The 17,312-nt window shown below is 65.0% G+C and overlaps 3 protein-coding genes across 10 annotated transcripts; 2 read left to right on the top strand and 1 right to left on the bottom strand.

Annotated features, from left to right (window-relative positions):
- Window positions 1-138: 138 nt before the first annotated feature.
- Window positions 139-11,143, bottom strand: BABAM1 (BRISC and BRCA1 A complex member 1). Of its 3 annotated transcripts, none has more exons than XM_048927350.1 (9): window positions 11,055-11,143; window positions 1,913-2,218; window positions 1,782-1,840; window positions 1,567-1,687; window positions 1,296-1,374; window positions 1,014-1,038; window positions 748-877; window positions 570-656; window positions 139-475 (listed from the first exon to the last, which is right to left on the bottom strand). In XM_048927350.1, the coding sequence occupies exons 2-9, from the start codon at window positions 2,207-2,209 to the stop codon at window positions 167-169; spliced, it is 1,107 nt and encodes a 368-aa protein (XP_048783307.1). In that variant the 5' UTR covers window positions 2,210-2,218; window positions 11,055-11,143; the 3' UTR covers window positions 139-166. The 3 variants fall into 3 exon arrangements, with proteins under 3 accessions (XP_048783307.1, XP_048783305.1, XP_048783306.1); XM_048927348.1 differs by lacking the exon at window positions 11,055-11,143 and adding an exon at window positions 2,686-2,970 and having other exon boundaries at window positions 140-475; XM_048927349.1 differs by lacking the exon at window positions 11,055-11,143 and adding an exon at window positions 2,686-2,970 and having other exon boundaries at window positions 206-498.
- On the top strand, window positions 3,168-6,931 carry USHBP1 (USH1 protein network component harmonin binding protein 1). 6 transcript variants are annotated; one of them, XM_048927346.1, is made up of 13 exons: window positions 3,272-3,698; window positions 3,803-3,912; window positions 3,985-4,170; window positions 4,240-4,341; window positions 4,421-4,551; window positions 4,635-4,775; window positions 4,864-4,946; window positions 5,177-5,297; window positions 5,373-5,607; window positions 5,675-5,851; window positions 5,937-6,019; window positions 6,096-6,218; window positions 6,542-6,927. In XM_048927346.1, exons 1-13 carry the CDS (start codon window positions 3,272-3,274, stop codon window positions 6,711-6,713), a joined length of 2,091 nt encoding a protein of 696 aa, XP_048783303.1. In that variant the 3' UTR covers window positions 6,714-6,927. The 6 variants fall into 6 exon arrangements, with proteins under 6 accessions (XP_048783302.1, XP_048783303.1, XP_048783300.1 ...); XM_048927345.1 differs by having other exon boundaries at window positions 3,168-3,280; window positions 3,425-3,698; window positions 3,803-4,170; window positions 5,177-5,607; window positions 6,542-6,929; XM_048927343.1 differs by having other exon boundaries at window positions 5,177-5,607; window positions 6,542-6,929.
- Window positions 10,957-17,221, top strand: NR2F6 (nuclear receptor subfamily 2 group F member 6). Its single transcript, XM_048927352.1, has 4 exons — window positions 10,957-11,337; window positions 13,511-13,605; window positions 14,967-15,491; window positions 16,239-17,221. The coding sequence occupies exons 1-4, from the start codon at window positions 11,093-11,095 to the stop codon at window positions 16,511-16,513; spliced, it is 1,140 nt and encodes a 379-aa protein (XP_048783309.1). The 5' UTR covers window positions 10,957-11,092; the 3' UTR covers window positions 16,514-17,221.
- Window positions 17,222-17,312: the final 91 nt, after the last annotated feature.

The following is a 17,312-nucleotide window of genomic DNA, read 5'->3' on the forward strand; positions in this document are numbered from 1 at the left end:
ATGCTTCCCACCACCCTGCATCGTCACCACCCAGTGCCTCCCAGTAACCCCCCCCTCCCAGCCCCTCACCACGTCCAGCAGCAGCCCCAGTGCTGCCCTGTGCCCCCGGATATCCCCTGCCATCCCCACAGCATCCTTCAAGTCCTCCTGGGCGTCCTCACCTCCCTCACATCTCCAGTACAGAAACCACCACACCACCACCACAGCCAGGCAAGAAAACATCTCTTTTTTCCCCATTTCCACGGCCGTGCACCCAAACCCAATGGTGTGGTGGCCGTGGGGTGGCCCTTCCCCAGATCAGACGGTGGCCTCCACTTCGGGGGGCTCGTCCCCCTCCAGCAGGCTGTATGCTGCATGGCTCTGGAAGGGTCTCTGCAGGGGATGCGCCAGCAGCTTGGCCATGCAGTTGTGCAGCTCCACCGCTGGCCCCGTCAGCGTCACCTCGTACCTGTAGTTGGTGCCCTTGGTGTCCAAGCTGCCAAAGAAGGCATACAGCTCCTGAGGGGCAAAGGATGTGGGCAGCAGGGGGGTGGCACAGCGCTGTCTCCCCCCACCCCTTCCATGCATACTTTCCAGCTGGTCTCATCCTCCTTCTCCTCCGCCCCATTGTGGATGTAGACGACGTCAAAGAAGAAATAGGGGCACTGCAGCATCTTCTGCAAGGGGAGAAGCGAGCACGGCTCCGCATGCACCAGCGTGCAGAAATTGGTGTTCAGCCCAGGGGGGTGAGGAGGGGGGGTTCCTTACCTTCATCTGCTCCGACACAGAGAACTGGGGCTGGCAGCCGGGGCGGCCGAGCACCAGGATGGTGCGCACCACGTAGGGTGGCGGGATGGTCTGCACGTTGTCTGTCACTGGCAGCTCGATCTTCTGCTGGCTGTGATGCCATGCTGGGACTGAGCGCCACGCAATGCCCCCCCCCTGCCCCAATAACACCCCCCAGGGGCTGCTCTGCACTGGGAGCTTCCAGCCCTGACCCCCCCAGTGCTGCCCCCCCAGCTGTATGGACTCACATGAGGTTGAAGAGCCCATCCAGATCTGCGGTGCGAGGTAAGGAGCAGTGCTGGCACACAGAACCCCCCCCCACCACCCCCATAACCAAACCCAACGTGCACCAGTGATGCAGCAGAATGGGACAAAACTGGGGGCAAAACCTCCAGAAATGCCATTTGGTGGCTGTGGAGGAGCTGGCATCACAGCCATGGCACAGACTCGGCTGCACCAGGGGCACCATGGGTCCCTGCCCTCTGCAGGAATGGACTGAGACCCCTTCCTGCCCCAGTATCAGTGGATACTGAAGGACTTGCAGACGACGGTCTCCAGGTCGTAGAGGCAGCTGCAGACCTCACGGGGGTCCGAGGTGAACCCTGAAAGCTGGGAGGGGGCAGGTGAGGGTCACAGAGCCATCCCCATCCCCATTCCATCCCCATTTCATCCCCATCCCCATTCCATCCCCATCCCATCCCATCCCCATCCCCATCCCCATCCCCATTCCATCCCCATCCCATCCCCATCCCCATCCCATTCCATCCCCATCCTGCCCCATCCCACCCCATCCCCACTCACCCACGTGGCATCATTGTTCACCACCACCAGTGCAAACTCGTGGCTCTTGTCAATCTTGTGCTTCGTCCTCACAAACATCTCAATCATCTTCTGTGAGATGTTCAGTGCGTTGGTCTTGGAGCTGCCAGGATGTTGGGGGAGGGGGGGGGGGCACAGCGCTCAGCAGGGTCCCCCCCTCTCACCCCTTCCCCATACCAGCCCCACCACTCACTCACCCATTAAACGACTCCAGCTTGGGTAGAGCCATCTCCTCAGCCAGATCCAGGCAGATGATCTGGGTGAGACCCCCATGGCTGAGCCCTGCACCCCACAACCGAGCCCACCCCCCCCAGAACCACTCACTCACCACTTTCTCAGGGCAGTTCACCCTCGGCGTCTTCACCTGCACCTCGGGAGGGGGGTGTGCAGGGCCGGGCCAGGCGGTGCCATCGGGGGCTGCGGTGCCCTGGGGGCTGTCCTCACTGCTGGCCGCCTCCCCCTCGCCCTCACTGCGGTTGCCCACACTGCTCTGAGCGCTCAATGCCCGATCCTCAGCACCTTCAGGGTTGGAGCGAGTGCGGGGCCGCTGCTCCGGAGCTTTTTCCTCCTCCTCCTCAGCAGCACTGCCCGGCCCAGACGTGTCCATCCCGCAGCTGCGCTCCATGGCACCGAGCTGGGGGGGGGGGGGGAGGAGAGGGGGCTGTGAGGGGCGGGGGGTCATTGCACCCCCAGCTCTGTGCACCCCGTATCCGTGCTCTCCTCATGCTGTGCACCCTTTGCTCAGTGCATCCCATACCCCATATGTACCGTGTGACCCAATCCCCGGGCACCCCCTGCTCCGCGCACCCCACAACCACAAACTCCTCGTTCTGTGCACTCCGTACCCCACGCATCCTCTGCTCTGTGCACCCCATAGCCGTGCACCCCCAGCTCCGTGCACCCCCAGCTTTGCGCACCCTCTCCTCTGACACCCCGCACTCTGCAAACCCCCTCGCCCCATTCACCCCCACCCCTCTCCCTCCCGTTCCACGCACCCCATTCTCGTGCCCTCCCCCTCGCTCCGCACCCCCCCCCCGGCACACACGGATCCCAACCCCCCCCGCTGCCCCTCATCCACGCGCAGCCCCTTCGCGCTCTCACCCGCTCTCGGCCGCCCGAGCCCCGCTCGGCGCAACCCGGAAGTGGCCCCCCTCGCAGGGGCTGCTGGGAGTTGTAGTTCTCCGGCCGCTGCTGACACGTGGCGTCACCCGGGCGCGCACCGCACCCCGAACACGTGTGCACTGCCGTGCAACAGCCCCTGCACTCCAAAGACCCACGCGCGCAGCCTCCTGCACCCCCAAAAATCCGTGTGCACCGTCCTGCACTCATGCAAATCCTCCTGCACTCAAGGACACTGAGCAGAGTGGGGCTCACAGCTGGCTCCATGGGCAGCCACGTGCACGGGAGGCCCGGCGTGGGGCAGAGCGGGGCCTCAGGGTGGGGATGGGGTCCCCAGAGCCCCCCAGGATGGCCGTCACCCGGCGCAGGGCAGCGCAACAGTTAAGTGCAGGATGCAGCGGGGCTGCTGAGGAAGAGGAAATCTCAGCAGGAACACAGAGTGGCCAAGGCCAGGGGCGGCCCCGCGGGGCCCCACCAGCAGCAGGATCCGGTCATTGCGGGATCCGGTCACTGTGGGGCCAAGCTGTGGGGCTGAACTGTGGGGCCGGGTGCTGGCAGGCGACGTGGGATGGAGGAGGCGAGTGGGGTGACCCAGAGGGCACAGGGTGCTTCAGGTCCCCAGAGCTCATTTTTTGTCCCCATCTCTGCCAAACGGCATCCGGCGGCAGCCTCACTGCACCCCAACCACACAGGCACCCCCTCTGCATATTTTGACCCCCAGGGCCAGGCTGGGCAGAGCCCCTCCTCCCCACTGCGCCTTGCAAGCGAGCGGCTGGACGAGGACAAGGGCAGGGATGAGGACGAGGACAAGGATGAAGATGAGGACCCAGCTGCAGCAGGGGACGAGCAGCACATCACCACACTGCTGGCCAGCACAAACCCCTACAGCACTCAGCATCTGCCCCATAAGGAGGAAGAAGAGCACTCGGGGTGCACCAGCAGCCCCCACCCCGATGGGCAGCAGCCTCAAGGGCTCGATGGCACTGGGACGGAAGGTGGGTGCAGCTCTCCGTGCCATGCCTTGCCATGGCGCACTGCGCTGTGCCACGGTGCAGCATGCCACACCACGCCAGGAGCTGACCCTGTGCCCCCTCCCCAGCCCCCTGCCCCGACCTCTTTGCTGCCCTGCAGCACGCCGTCAGCTCGCTGGAACGCGCCGTCATCTCCCGGCATCGGCGCACGCCGGCGCCGCCAGCAGAGTGGGCACAGGTGGGGCAGCGCGGCCACGGACAGCCCCGACACCACGGGGGTGGGCACTGCCCCACGGCCTTGTGCCTCCAGAGCCTGGAGGAGCTGCAGCGCGTGGCGGGGACGTGGCAGGGCCTGGAGAGGGGCGAGGGGCTGCTGGAGGCGGCGGCGAGGAACGCGGCGCTGCTGGAGGCACTGGGGCACCGCGACGAGGAGCTGAGCCGCACCACGGAGGCACTGCAGGCGTTGCAGGGGGAGCGCGAGCGGCTGCAGGGGAAGGTGGGTGTGGGGCAGCACCGGTCTGAGCCCCACGGTTTGGGCCTTGGGTTCAGCGCTGTGCTCACACAGGTGTGGGAGCTGCAGGAGGCTCTGGCCAGGCTGGAAGGAATGGGTGGTGCTGGGGGTGACGCTGTGGGGCTCGGCTGTGCTCCAAGACTGGGGGACCCCCAGGTGAGTGCGGGGCAAGGGTGGATGGGGCTCCATTTAGGGGATCCCCCTCAGTGCTGGGCTCTCCTTGTCCCCTCTGCAGGACTTGTCCGGCTGCCTCCTGAGCTACGACGAAGCTCAGCACCATAGCGCTCAGCCCCACAGCCCGCTCTCCCCCCTGCCCTCAGAAGGTGCCAGCCAGGAGCTGGAGGACAGGATGCAACAGCTACAGGGGTGAGTCCCCCCAACCCCAGCAACTGCTGAGCACCTCTGGTGGGGAAACTGAGGCACAGAGCTGACCGGGCAGCGATGCACAGGCACATGGAGAGGCTGAAGGAGGTGAACCAGCAGCTCTCAGCTGCCCTGCACGACTGCAAGAGCGATTCGGAGCGGCTCAGCATGGTGCTGGGGCAGCACGAGTCACGCAGCAGCGCGCTGCGCCTGGCACTGCACTGCAGGTGGGGACAGGGCAGGGATGGGGGTGGGGTTGGGGTTTGGGGGGGGGGGGAACAGCCCCAGTGCTGCGCTGAGCCCCTCTGTGTGCAGTGAGCGCTGTGTGGACGCCTATGCTGCACTGCTGGAACGGATGTGGGCAAAGCTGGGCAGGGATGGGCACGGCCCCGATGATGGTGAGTGCCAACCTGGGGGATGTGGGACGTGGGGGTGCTGAGGGTCATTGTGGGATGGAGGAAGGAGGCTGTGTGAGGAGTGTTGAGGGGATGGCGGGAGGATATTGGGAGGATGCTGCAGGCGTGCAGGGGTATATAATGGGATTTTGTGGGGATTCTGAGGGGATGTGGGCATCCTGGGTGCTGGCACACTGAGCACGCCGTGGCCACACCACCCATCCCATTCCCAGGAGCCATGGGGAAGCAGAGCGCAGAGCGTGGCTGTGGGCCCAGCCCCACACAGAGCCTGCAGCTCCCGGGCCAAGCAGAGCCGAAGGACAGCGGGGTCAGCTCCTGCCCCAGGCTGCACAGGTACCCCATTCCCATCCGCAGGGTGTCCCAGCACCCTACGCCCACCTCACTGCCCCTTCATCCCTGTCCACACAGCGCCCTCGGGTCAGAGGAGGGGGCCCTGCGTGAGGCCATCCGGCAGCTGCGTGCCGAGCAGGCGGCCGTGCAGGTGTCCCTGAGCCACGTCCCCATGCCCACCCGCGCCCCATCCCGCTGTGGTGAGGACATCCGTGCCCGTGCTGAGCGTGCTCTGCAGGATGCTCGTGCCCTCCTGCCTGGCTGGAGGCGGCCAGAGAGAGCGGAGCTGCTGCGGGAGATCGCGGAGCTGAAGGTGAGCACAGCGAGGTCCCCCAGGGAGGTGATGATGGGAGGTGATGGTGACAGCATTGCTCTGCCAGGAGGCCATGGCCGAGCTGAGGATGCGGCTGCAGTTGGCAGAGAGGGAGAAGAAGGGCTTGGAAGTGCTGGCGGCTGCGCAGGGCCCACGGGAGGCAGCGCTGCGCCTGGTGCTGCAGCACATGGAGCGGGAGCAGGGGGCTCACAGCCCCTCCAGCAGCTCCAGCAGCAGCGAGGAGGTGAGGCTCCCTGCATCCTGGGGGCTGCTCGGTGCTGACCCCCCCCACACACACACACACTGCTGCCCCCCTCTCCTCTCTGCAGGATGCTCCGATGGGAGCAGCAGCACCGCAGCGCCCTGCGGACCCGGAGAGGACGGCGCAGGAGCTGCAGCGAGCTTTGGCACGGTGAGAGCCCACAGCTCTGGGTGTGCTGCATTAACTGCAGTGCTGTGCCAGGCACTGCCATGCGTGTGTCCCACAGCATCGAGCAGCTTCACGCCCGAGCACAGGCCCTGGTGCTGTCCCTGGAGCAGAGCAGTGCTGTCAGCCGTGCGCAGCACGAGAAGTGCATCGCCGTCACCAGAGAGTCCTTCCATGCTCACAGGTGGGCAAGGGCAGCCTAAACCGTGGGACTTTCCTGCATGTCCCTGTGCACGTCCCCCCTGCGTGCCCCAAAGCACCGTTCCTTCCTGCACCCTCTCAAAACTCTCCACCCTCCTGCGCACCCCAGAAGTGCCGTCCCTTCCTGCACACCCACAAAGCAAGATCTCCTCCTGCAAAGCACCCTTCCCACAAAGCACAAAGCGCGTGCTCCCTTTCCGCTCTCCCTGCCTGCACTCTGTCACCATGCACCCACCGCAGCCTGCCCCCACAGCCCGCAGTGCCCCCACCCCATCCCCACACCCCACACTGATGCTGTCCCCACAGTGCTCTGGCCCTGGCGTACCGCAGCGCCCGGCACAAGCAGGCAGCACAGCTGCAGCACCTGGAGGCCCGGGCAGGAGCCGTGCAGCAGCAGCAGGCGCAGCGCATGCAGGCATTGGCACGACGGCTGCAGGCCTTGGAGCAGCGCAGGGCTGGCGGCGAGACCTGCATTTAGGGACGCAGGGGACAATAAAGCGCTGATGCTCGTGGCTGTGGCTTGGCCGCACTGGGGGTGGATGGGGGGGCTGTGGGGTCGGCTCATCCCTGTAACAAAGCCGTCTCCCCCCCCTCCCTCCCGCGGCCCCAGATGAAGCCGTTCCGTTCGCCCTGACGCGGGATCAAAGGTGACGGCGGTGGCCCCATGCATATTCAGGAGGAAGAGGAGCAGTGACCCCGCACGGGGTCAGGGGCTGGGGGGGGGGGGGGAGCGGGGCTGGAGGTGGCTGTGCGTCCCCCACAGCAACGAGAGCCCAGCAGAAGTGGGGTGAGCATGGGGTGAAGATGCGTGTGGGGCTGTGGGATGTGTGGGGCGCTGGGGAGACCGAAGCATGGAGCCACAGGGGGGGGATGGAGGGCTGCAGCACCCTGGGGACGACCTGCTGAGGAGTTCAAGGCTCAGCAGATCGATATCCAGATGGCGGGTGGGCAGACGGGGTGTGGGGTGGGCGGCAAGGGGGGGAGCAGGGACACCAAGGTGCGGGGTATGGGGATAAAAGGATTCCAGGCAGGGATGGGGCATGGGGACATAAGGATTCTGGGCAGGGATGCAGGGGGCAGAAGTGTAGGGCACAGATGTTTATAAGCATGTAATAGATGACCACGTTGCTAAAGATCCCTTGAAAACGTTCTGCTAGGGGAAAAGAGCAGGAGTGGGGCTGTCAGCACTCTGGGGACGTGGGGGGGGATGGCAGGGACACAGAGCTGGAAGGATGCAGAAGTGCAGGGCAGGGATGCATGGTAGGGATGCAGGGATGCACAGGGGGGCTGTAGGGCTGCTGTCTCGGCTGGGACAAGGCTGCTTCGTCAGGGGGTTCGGGGGGGGGGGGCACTGGCAGTGGTGTGGATGGGCTGACCCACGGGTTGAAGGTCAGGGCTCCGTGCTCAGACCCCTTTTCAGATTCAAATGTTTCTCTTGGGGGCTTTGTGCCGGGGTCAGGCTTCACCGAGAGCCTGGTGAAAGGGTCGGGGCGTTCTGGTGGCTTTCATGTCCCAGGTGCTGGGAGGAGGGGGCACAAACAGCCCCAGCCCAGGGATACCCCCCCAAGCCCAGTGCCCCCAGAGCTGCTACCAGGAATGGGGCAGCAGGACTCCATTGCTTCACCTGCAAACCTGCAGCTGCCCACGATTCCTCTGCGTGCTCAATGGTGGTTTGCACAACACAGCCACCCCAGGTCCTCCCCATGCCTCAATTGCCCCCCACGTGCTGCCAGGAGGCCCAGGGCACCTGCAAAGCCCCAACACCCCAAGAGCAGGACCCAATGTGGGGCTGTGGCCATTCCCACAGAGCGTAGGGTGGGAGGCTGTGCCAGGGAGGGGAAGGGGGGGGGCACAGGGCTGGGTGCAGCATGGGTGCAGCAGGAGGTGGGGGAGCAGCGAGTCCTGGCCCCTGGGGAGGGAGTGTCCAGCAGTGCCGGGGTGGGGGCCGGGGGTGTGGGATCTGATAGCCCCAGGAATGCAGGGCAGGGAGCGGCTTTCAACGTGGGAGCAGCTGGGGGGAGGTGGGGGGCAGCTGGGGGGGGTGAGGAGGGGATGAGGTCTCCCAGCATAGGGCTGGGGGGCAAAACTGCCTCTCTATGAAGGGTTGGGGGGAGTGGGACTCCAGGTGCATGCAGGAGGACACTCCATGTGCAGTCGCAGGTGTAGACCTGCAGCCAGATCCAGTGGGGCTGTGGAGATACGGAGCCCTGCGACCTCTGCTCATGGCAGCACCGCTCTGCACACAGCCTGGGGTGGGGGGAACGGGGCAGGAGGTGGGCTGAGAACAGAGGAAGGAGCTGCCGTTCTGCACTTGTAGGGCTGCACGTCCTCATTGGGTTCCAAAAGCGGGATGGATGGATGGATGGATGGATGGATGGATGGATGGATGGATGGATGGATGGACTGACAGCCACCAGCACAGATGCGGGCAGTGCTGCACCCGGTGGGTTTGCAGGGGGCACGGCTGCACTGCAGCCCCACTGCTGAGAAACGGGTCAGCGATGGCACTGCAAACCCAGTGGGGCCAAATGGGCACCGATTGATTCCTCAACCTCCGGATCAGAGGATGGCAGGAGAAAAGGGGAGGAGGGGGGGGTGAAGGAGGGGGGGTTCAGGGGACACAGAGCAGCGGCGGCGGCACGAAATGCATTGGCAGAAACAACATTTGCACGAAGGGCACCGGTGGCAGCTGCACCCCTGACAAAATGCATTGGGGCAACACGCAGCGGGGCGCAGGACGCACCGGCGTGAAACCAAGCGGCACAAAACGAGGCGGCCCGAAGCACGGGGGCCCTTTTTTTGTGCGGGTGAGGCAGCGGAGCAGGGCGAGGAAGGAGGAATTCCAACGGAGATCAAACGCCTTTCGCCCACTGGACACCAACGTCAAAACAAACACGGCTCCCATGGCGGGGCGGGCAGCGCTGGGGGGGTTGGGGGGGGATCCGATTTCCTCCTTTGTTCCTGGATTATTATTTTTTGCAGGGGGTGAGGAGGAGGGGGAGAGGCAGGGAAAGGGCCATAAATCACCGTCTGACAGAGGAGAAAGGAGCTGCGGGGATGGCTGCAGGTGGGGGCTGCCCACAGGACCCCCCTTCTATTCCAACCCCCCCCCCAGCAGCAGCCCCCAGCCCCACACGGCTCGCTGCCACCCCGCAGCCCCGCTCTGTGCACTCAGGTACCGCGTGAGCGCGGATCCCTGCAGACAGGAGGAAATGGAGGTTTTATTTATGGCCGGAGCTGCCATCCGTCTCCCTCTGCTGCTCCGTGGCCTTTGCGCTTTGCTTCTCTTTGCTCTATTTATTTCTTATTTCTTTTTTTCACCCCACCTTCCTCGCTTCTCTTTCCCTTCAGGGCTGGGGATGCTGGCAGTGCCAACCCACACCTCCAGCCCCGTTCCCTGCAGGGTTCCCCCCACGAGGTGTGGGACGCACTGTGCTGCCAGGGGGAGTTTGGCCCCAAGGTGAAAGGTGAAGGCGCAGCCATAGGGCTGTCCCGCAGGCAGCCACCTCTGTATGCAGTTTATTCCTTCGTTAATAATTAACCAGGAGCGGCACCTCGGGCACCCCCAGCTCACCGGCCTTGCAGGGCCAGCTGACGAGCTCTGGTCTGGCCGACTTCATTAATGAACCACATGATGAACACATTTTGTAAGGCTGCACGGAGCTCAGGCCTGAGGGACCCCAAAGCTGCAGGACCCCATGGCTGCGTGCCCCCAATCCCGTGCCCCCCACATCCCTGTGCCCTTTTGCCCCGTCCCCTTTCCATCCCACTGTGCCCCCATCCCTTTGTCCCCTTCTGTCCTGCGTCCTTCTGCCCTCTCCCCATCTCGATCCCACCCCTGCACCCTTCTGCCCGCATCCCATCCCTGCGCCTCTCTGTCCCCATCCCCTTCCATCCCCATCCCTGCGCCCCCCCGCCCCACCCGTGTCCCCCTGCCCCTCCATCCCATCCTCCTCCCTGTCCCGTCTGTCCCGCCGTGTCCGCGTCCCCATTGCGTGCACGCACGCGGGACCGATTCCCGCAGCCTCCCCCCCCCTCCCCCCCACCGCTCGGCCTTGATCCCCCCCCCCCTCCAGCACTGCGGGGACGGCCCCGCTCCCCCCGCGGTGCCCCAGCGAAGGGCGATGGGGTACAAAGGGGGGGCACGGAAGCGGTGCGGAGGAGGGGGGGGGGCCGAGGACAGGGCCGGGGCGGGGTGGGGGGGGCAGCGGGGCAGGACCCGGCGGGCGGCGAGCGGAAGGGGAGGAGGACGGGGAGGAGCATCCAGGGCGGCCACCGCGGCAGCGGCTGAACTTTGCTCTTTCGCGGGAGGCGGGGAGAGCCCGGGGCGCGGGGAGCGGGTCCCGCCGGCCCGGCTGCATGCGGCGGCGGCGGCGGCGGGGCCCGTAGGGAGGGGGGGGGGCCGGGTCGGCGGGGTGGGGGGGGGGGGAGGGCAGCGCCACCGCCTCCTCCTTCCGTCCGTCTGTCCGTCCGTCCGTCCGTCCTCCCGGGGCCGCGCGGAGCGGAGGAGCGGAGCGGCGGTTCCCGCATGCGGCGGAGCCCCGGGGTGATGCTGCGCGCCGCGCCCCGCTCCCGTCGCAAAGTTTGCGCGGGGCCCCCCCGCTGATCCTTAGCGGCGAGGAGAAAGGAAAGGGGGGGTGGGGGGGAGGAGGAGAACGAGATCCAAACAGCCGAACAACAGCCAAAAAAAAAAACAACAAAAAACCCCGCTCCCTTCCCCACCCCAACCCCCCTCCCCCCCCCTCTACCCCCAACCCACCGAAGGAGAAAAGAAAACCAAAAAGCCAACCGAACCCGAGCCGGCCCCAGGAAAACTTGCCGAACTCGCTCCGCTCCATGCGGCGCTGACCCGCAGCCATGGCCATGGTGGCCGGCGGGTGGGGAGAGCCCAACGGCGGCGGAGGAACGGCGGAGGAGGCGGCGTCCCCCGCGGGCGGCGGCAGCGACGCGGAGCACGGCGAGGAGGAGCGGCCCGGAGCGGCGGTGGACTGCGTGGTGTGCGGGGATAAATCCAGCGGGAAGCACTACGGCGTCTTCACCTGCGAGGGCTGCAAGAGCTTCTTCAAACGCAGCATCCGCAGGAACCTCAGCTACACCTGCAGGTGGGTGAGGAGGGGGGGCGGCGGGGGGGGGCGACCCCCGGGGTGGCTGCGCTGCGTCCCCGCGGGCGCGATGCTCCGGAGATGGCCGCTCGGTTGCCCGGGGTTGGCTGCTCGGTGGCCGAGGGAGCGGCGGCGCTGCGGCCCGGAGATGGGCTGCACCGTAGCCCCGAGGGTGGCCCGGAGGTGGTTGCGTCGCCGCCCTGGGGACGCTCGTACCGTGGCCCCGGGGGCGGCCGCACGGTGGCTCTGCGGTGGTGGCCCCGGTGCCGCTCGCTGGAGGCGTTGCGGCCGCCCGGTTGCAGCAGAGCCGGTGGCCCCGCTTTGGCCGCGCCGTGGCCCCGCTGCGACACGAGGCCTCTCTGCCCCAGCGCCTGCAGGACCCCCATCCCCTCCCCGCCCCCCCCCCCCCGTGCCCCAGCCCTGTGCCGGTGTCACCACCCGGTGTTAATTGCCCTTCCAGCATGGAAACGGCTCTGAGTCACTCCGGTCACAGCTGCGCTGCCCCAAGAGCGGCACCAGCACGGCACCGGAGGTGTTTTATCCGGAGGTGCTGAGGGTCAGGCGCAGATCCTGCCTCGGCCCCATCAACTTTGGGGGCTGCCACAACTCCGGGTCCACCTGCAGGCTCGCATCCCCGCGAGCTGTGGGCTCCACTCCGCACACACACACAGATGGAGCTCACGCAGCTCCGATCCTGCAGCACGGTGCTCCCCACACCGCCCCACTGAGCGACCCACATGTGGGTGCTGCCGGCTCTGACCTTTGCAGGAGGGATGGGAGCAGCGCTGCTCCTGCTGTGCCTCTGTCCCTGTGCTGCTGCGTTGCTCTGCTTTGGGTGGCCTACATTCCTCCTCCCCCGCGCTCAGCATCTCTGCTCCGGCACAGCAGTGCAGGGATGCAGCGTGCAGGGATGCAGCGCATGCATCCTCCCAGCACTGCCTCGCTTTCCCCAGCACATCAGCAGGGAGAGAAGCTTCTGTTGCTTCCCCTCACAGCATCCACTCAGGATGAGTTCTTGGGAGGTGGGGAACACGCGCTGCTCCTGAGAGATCCCTGAGCGCAGGGGGAACAAAGAGACCCCAAATTTGGGCTCCTCAGGGCAGGAGGGCTCTGTGCTCCTTGTCCTGCAGGGCGCTGCCCTGTGCTCATCCCTCCTTTGGGATGAATTTCCCCATATCCCCACCTCAGGGTGGGTTCCCCCCCCTTCCCCACCCCGGTCCAACGCTGGGAGGAGAGCAGTTTCCCACAGTCCGTTGGAAGGCCAGGGAGCAATGTGCTGCTTTACGGAAGGAGTCGAAGCCACCGCTGCTCTGATTTGAATATTAAAAGTGAGTCGGAGTCAGTGTCATTCTCACACTAAATAATTACACGTTCTAATTACATAATTAGCACCGTATCCGCCTCGCGCGTTCTCACGGCTTCGCGGCTCCCCGCACGCATCAGTGGGGCCGCGCTCCATTGGCAGCAATGGGGTCAGCGGTGATGGAGATGTCAGCAGGCTCTGTGCCGGGCGCAGCGGTGATGTTCGGGTGAATTAATGCGGGTTGGAGCGCTGGGAATGGAGAGCGCTGCTCTCCGGAGCTGTGTTGGAATCAGGATGGCCGTGTTGGGGCTCCCAGGCTGCGCCGTGGCTGCGCTGCTCTGCGCCTTCGTTTCCCCCCCTGTCTCCCTTTTCCTCCTGCTTTGGGATGCACGTGGCTGCTGTCACCTTGCTCTGCCGTCCTGCAGACGGGGCTGTGGGTATCGCTGCTCCTTTGGGAACTGTGGCAGCTTTCCCGGCCCGTCTCTTCCCTTTTACCCAAATCTGACACCCATGGATCACTCTGTGGGGTTGATCCCCCTGTGATCCAGCCCTGCAGGCAGCCTCATCCAACAGCTCCATAGGAAGTAGCTGGAATTCCTCTCACAGCTCTGCCCCCCCTCCACCACCACCCAGCTGCACTGTGAGCACTGCGTGGCTGCAGCCCCATCCCACACCGCAGTCCCAAAGCTGCAAATAGGGATTCTCAGCCCCGTCTGTTTGGAAATAGCTCCCAGGCACTGTTACCATAGCATCTGTGTGTGTGTGTCTGTGTGTGTGTGTGTGTGTTTGGGGGGGGGGTGCTGGGAGGAGGCTGTGGGGCCCGGTGGCACCGCACTGCAAACCCCCCCATTTCCACCCCCCTCCCCACAGGTCCAACCGCGACTGCCAGATCGACCAACACCACCGCAACCAATGCCAGTACTGCCGCCTCAAGAAGTGCTTCCGTGTGGGGATGAGGAAGGAAGGTAACGATGGCGCTGCAGGGATGCCAGCCCTGCGCCCCCAGCCTCACTGCAGACCCCTTTTGTTGCCCCTTTTTTCCTCCCTGCGGCAGCGGATCAGGGCGCTGTTGGCTTTGTGCATCCCTTCCTGCAGCCCTGTGGGGTTCCTTGTGATGGGGGCGCCCCTAAACCCCCCCACCAGAAGGTCTAACCTTCCCTGTAGCTACGAGCAATGGGATTTAGATCTCAGAGCAGTGCCTGGCAGTGGTGTGCAGCAGGGGGAGGATGCTGGAAGTGGGATGGCAATTCCCTCCTCCCCAAGCAGCCAAAATGGCATTATTGCCACTTAGCATGATTTAGAGCTCTCATTTAAGTGGCTCGTGAACAGCCCATAAATTAATTACTAAGGCCTGAGCAAATAGTGGGCACTAATAGAGGGGGGGGGGTGAAAGATGGCCCTCCCTGCGTGCAATTAGGAAGGGGAGTGCCCCGGGGTTAACGACACTTCCAAGATGGAAGGTTTGTTTGTTAATAAATGGGTGCTGCCATGGGGTGACCTTGGGCAGCTCTGCCAGCAGTGAGGCTGCGGTGCCAGCGCGGTGGGGCACGGCATGGCACGGTGTGGGGTTGGGCACTGGCACTGTCCCAGACCCACCGCTGCCATTATGGGATGCTGGAGAGCTGTGAGGCGGCTGCTGTCCGTGTGGGGCTGTGGGTGGTGGGGTGCAGGATGGGTCCCTGTGTGCTGTGGGGCTCCGGTGGGGTCCCGTTTGTGGGGTTGGAGGGGGTCCTGTGGGCATGTGGGGTGCTTTGTAGGGACTTATGGGGGGCTATGCAGGGCACTTTGTAGGGATGGAGGGGGATGCAGGGGGTCCAATGGGATGCAAGGGGGTCCAATGGGATGCAGGGAGCTTTGTAGGGATGTATAGGGTACAGTGGGGATGCAGGGTGTTTTGTAGGGATGCAGGGGGTCAGATGGGGATGTATGGGGTGCAATGAGGATGCAGGGGGCTTTGTAGGGATGCAGGGATTCCAATGGGGATGCAGAGAGCTTTGTAGGGATGTATGGGGTGCAGTGAGGATGCAGGGGGTCCAATGGGGATGCAGGGGATGCAATAGGGATGCAGGGGGTCCAGTGGGGGTCTGTCATGCATGCAGAGAGCTTTGTAGGGATGTATGGGGTGTGGTGAGGATGCAGGGGGCTTTGTAGGGATGCAGGGGGTCCAATGGGGATGCAGGGGATCCAATAGGGATGCAGGGGGTCCAGTGGGGGTCCGTTGTGCATGCAGGGTGCTTTGTAGGGTTGTTCCTGGGGCTGTGGGCACCAATGGGTGCCAGGTGCCACACACACTCATATCCGACCCCCCTCCTTGACTCCCCCACAGCCGTGCAGAGGGGCCGCATCCCCCCCACCCACTCCAGCGCCAGCCCCACAGCCATGCCCAGCGGGGAGTACTTCAACGGGCAGCCGGTATCCGAGCTCATCTCACAGCTGCTGCGGGCTGAGCCCTACCCTGCCGCCCGCTACGGCTCTCAGTACGCGCAGCAGGGCAGCGTGATGGGCATCGACAACATCTGCGAGCTGGCCGCCCGCCTGCTCTTCAGCACGGTGGAGTGGGCACGCAACATCCCCTTCTTCCCCGAGCTGCCCGTCTCTGACCAGGTGGCTTTGCTGCGGCTCAGTTGGAGCGAGCTCTTCGTGCTCAACGCCGCGCAGTCGGCGCTGCCGCTGCACATGGCCCCGCTGCTGGCAGCCGCTGGCTTCCACGCCTCCCCCATGTCGGCCGACCGCGTTGTCTCCTTCATGGACCAGATCCGCATCTTCCAGGATCAGGTGGAGAAGCTCAACCGGCTGCAGGTGGACTCAGCTGAGTACAGCTGCCTCAAAGCCATCGCGCTCTTCACGCCGGGTAGGTCGGCACCGCGTCCACCCTGCACAGCTGACTGCATCCCATGGGGGTTTGGGTACCGTGAGCATCCTGTGTGCCTTACATCCACCCCACACAGCTGGGAGCTCTGCATCCCATGGGGATTTGGGTACCGTGAGCATCCCTTGTGCCTTACATCCACCCCACACAGCTGGGAGCTCTGCATCCCATGGGGATTTGGGTACTGTGAGCATCCTGTGTGCCTTACATCCACCCCACACAGCTGGGAGCTCTGCATCCCATGGGGTTTGGGGATGGTGAGCATTGCAGAAGGGGTGCCTGGTGCCCTGCAGGTGCAGCAGAGCCCTTTGCAGATGGAATGCTGTGATGGAATACAGACTGGGGGATAGAGGGGGACCCTGGTCCCTACAGACCGTGTGGGGTGTCCCTGCAAAGGGTGGGCATAGGCGGGGGGCTCGGCATCACACCTGGGTGCTGGCGGGGGAAATGGGCAGGGGGGTCCTCACAGTGATGCAGGGATCCTGTGGGGATGCAGGGATCCAATAGGGGTGAAGGGGTTCTCACAGGAATACGGGGTTCCCGTGGGTATGTGAGGGTCCCATGGGGATGCAGGGGGGTCCCATGGGGACGCAGGGATTCTCAGGGACGCGGGTCAAACAACAGCGATGCGGGGTGGGATCCCATGGGGATGTGGGTGCACTCACGGGGACGCAGCGGCTCCCTGCCCACAGAATCCCCTCTAAACCCTTCCCCATGTCCCCCCCCCAGATGCCTGCGGCCTGTCGGACCCGGCACACGTGGAGGGGCTGCAGGAGAAGGCTCAGGTGGCGCTGACGGAGTACGTGCGCTCTCAGTACCCATCGCAGCCGCAGCGCTTCGGGAGGCTCCTGCTGCGCCTGCCCGCCCTGCGCGCCGTGCCTGCAGCCCTCATCTCACAGCTCTTCTTCATGCGCCTGGTGGGGAAGACGCCCATCGAAACACTAATCAGGGACATGCTGCTGTCTGGGAGCACCTTCAACTGGCCCTATGGGACGGGGCAGTAGGGATGGTGATGCTCCATGGGGACGCTGCGATTGCCGGCCCTCCCCCAAATGCTGCCCTCTGCGGTGCTGCGGTGCCACCCGGGGGAGTCAGAACTGTGCCAAGAGAAGGGGAACCCTGAGAGCTGCATGGCCACAGCCCCGTGCTCCGGAACCCAAAGGTACCACTGCTCACTGCGGGTGGATGTCGGACTTTTCCTAGACCCCATCACGCAGCCCCAGCAGCGTTCCTGGCTCTGGGAAGGGGCTCTGGGACCCCCCACCCGAATTGCAGACATCGGGGCGGAGGCGATGGAGCACACAGATGAGAGGCTCTGAAAAGCCCCCTTTGTACCCTCCCAGGACAGACCTATCTTTCCAGGACTGAAGCACCGACCCTGGAGCAGAGGAATGCCCACCCCTCTCCCTGGGGGGCACAGGGTGGTGTTGGGGGGGGGGAAGGGGAAGATGGGATGGGGTCACAGAGCACCGTGCACAGGGGGGGTGCAGTGAGAGGAGCCTTTGGGTGCGCTGCACCCCTGCGGCTCATTCCATCCCCACTGCCTGCTTGGTGCTTGGCTCCCCCCCGGCCCCCCAAGATTTGGGGTTGGGGGGTGGATGTGAGCATCCTCCCATTACGCTCTGTTCTCACGCTTCGTTTCTAAGCCAGGACCCCGTGAGAGGGATGCAGGTGGTGGTGGTGGGGGGGGAACCAAAAATACGGGGAGGGGGAACCATCCTCCCCCCCCCCCCCCCCCCAGGTCCTTGCAGCGGGGCTCTGCGTCTCAGGGGTACGCACTGTGTGAGCAGTGCAGGGTCGGGG

The sequence above is a fragment of the Lagopus muta genome, chromosome 26 (assembly GCF_023343835.1).
Source record: "Lagopus muta isolate bLagMut1 chromosome 26, bLagMut1 primary, whole genome shotgun sequence".
NCBI lineage: Eukaryota > Metazoa > Chordata > Aves > Galliformes > Phasianidae > Lagopus > Lagopus muta.

Excerpts from the sequence above, each read along its gene's own strand:
- BABAM1 (XM_048927348.1), bottom strand. The coding sequence starts at position 2,970 with ATGGAGCCAGCTGTGAGCCCCACTCTGCTCAGTGTCCTTGAGTGCAGG. Across the intron at positions 1,688-1,781 it reads AAGCTGGAGTCGTTTAATGG|CTCCAAGACCAACGCACTGA; the intron begins GTGAGTGAGTGG and ends ACATCCTGGCAG. Across the intron at positions 878-1,013 it reads GATGGGCTCTTCAACCTCAT|CCAGCAGAAGATCGAGCTGC; the intron begins GTGAGTCCATAC and ends ATGGCATCACAG.
- USHBP1 (XM_048927341.1), top strand. The coding sequence starts at position 3,272 with ATGGAGGAGGCGAGTGGGGTGACCCAGAGGGCACAGGGTGCTTCAGGT. Across the intron at positions 4,552-4,634 it reads AGGATGCAACAGCTACAGGG|GCACATGGAGAGGCTGAAGG; the intron begins GTGAGTCCCCCC and ends AGCGATGCACAG. Across the intron at positions 5,852-5,936 it reads GCTCCAGCAGCAGCGAGGAG|GATGCTCCGATGGGAGCAGC; the intron begins GTGAGGCTCCCT and ends TCCTCTCTGCAG.
- NR2F6 (XM_048927352.1), top strand. The coding sequence starts at position 11,093 with ATGGCCATGGTGGCCGGCGGGTGGGGAGAGCCCAACGGCGGCGGAGGA. Across the intron at positions 11,338-13,510 it reads AACCTCAGCTACACCTGCAG|GTCCAACCGCGACTGCCAGA; the intron begins GTGGGTGAGGAG and ends CCCTCCCCACAG. Across the intron at positions 13,606-14,966 it reads TGTGGGGATGAGGAAGGAAG|CCGTGCAGAGGGGCCGCATC; the intron begins GTAACGATGGCG and ends ACTCCCCCACAG.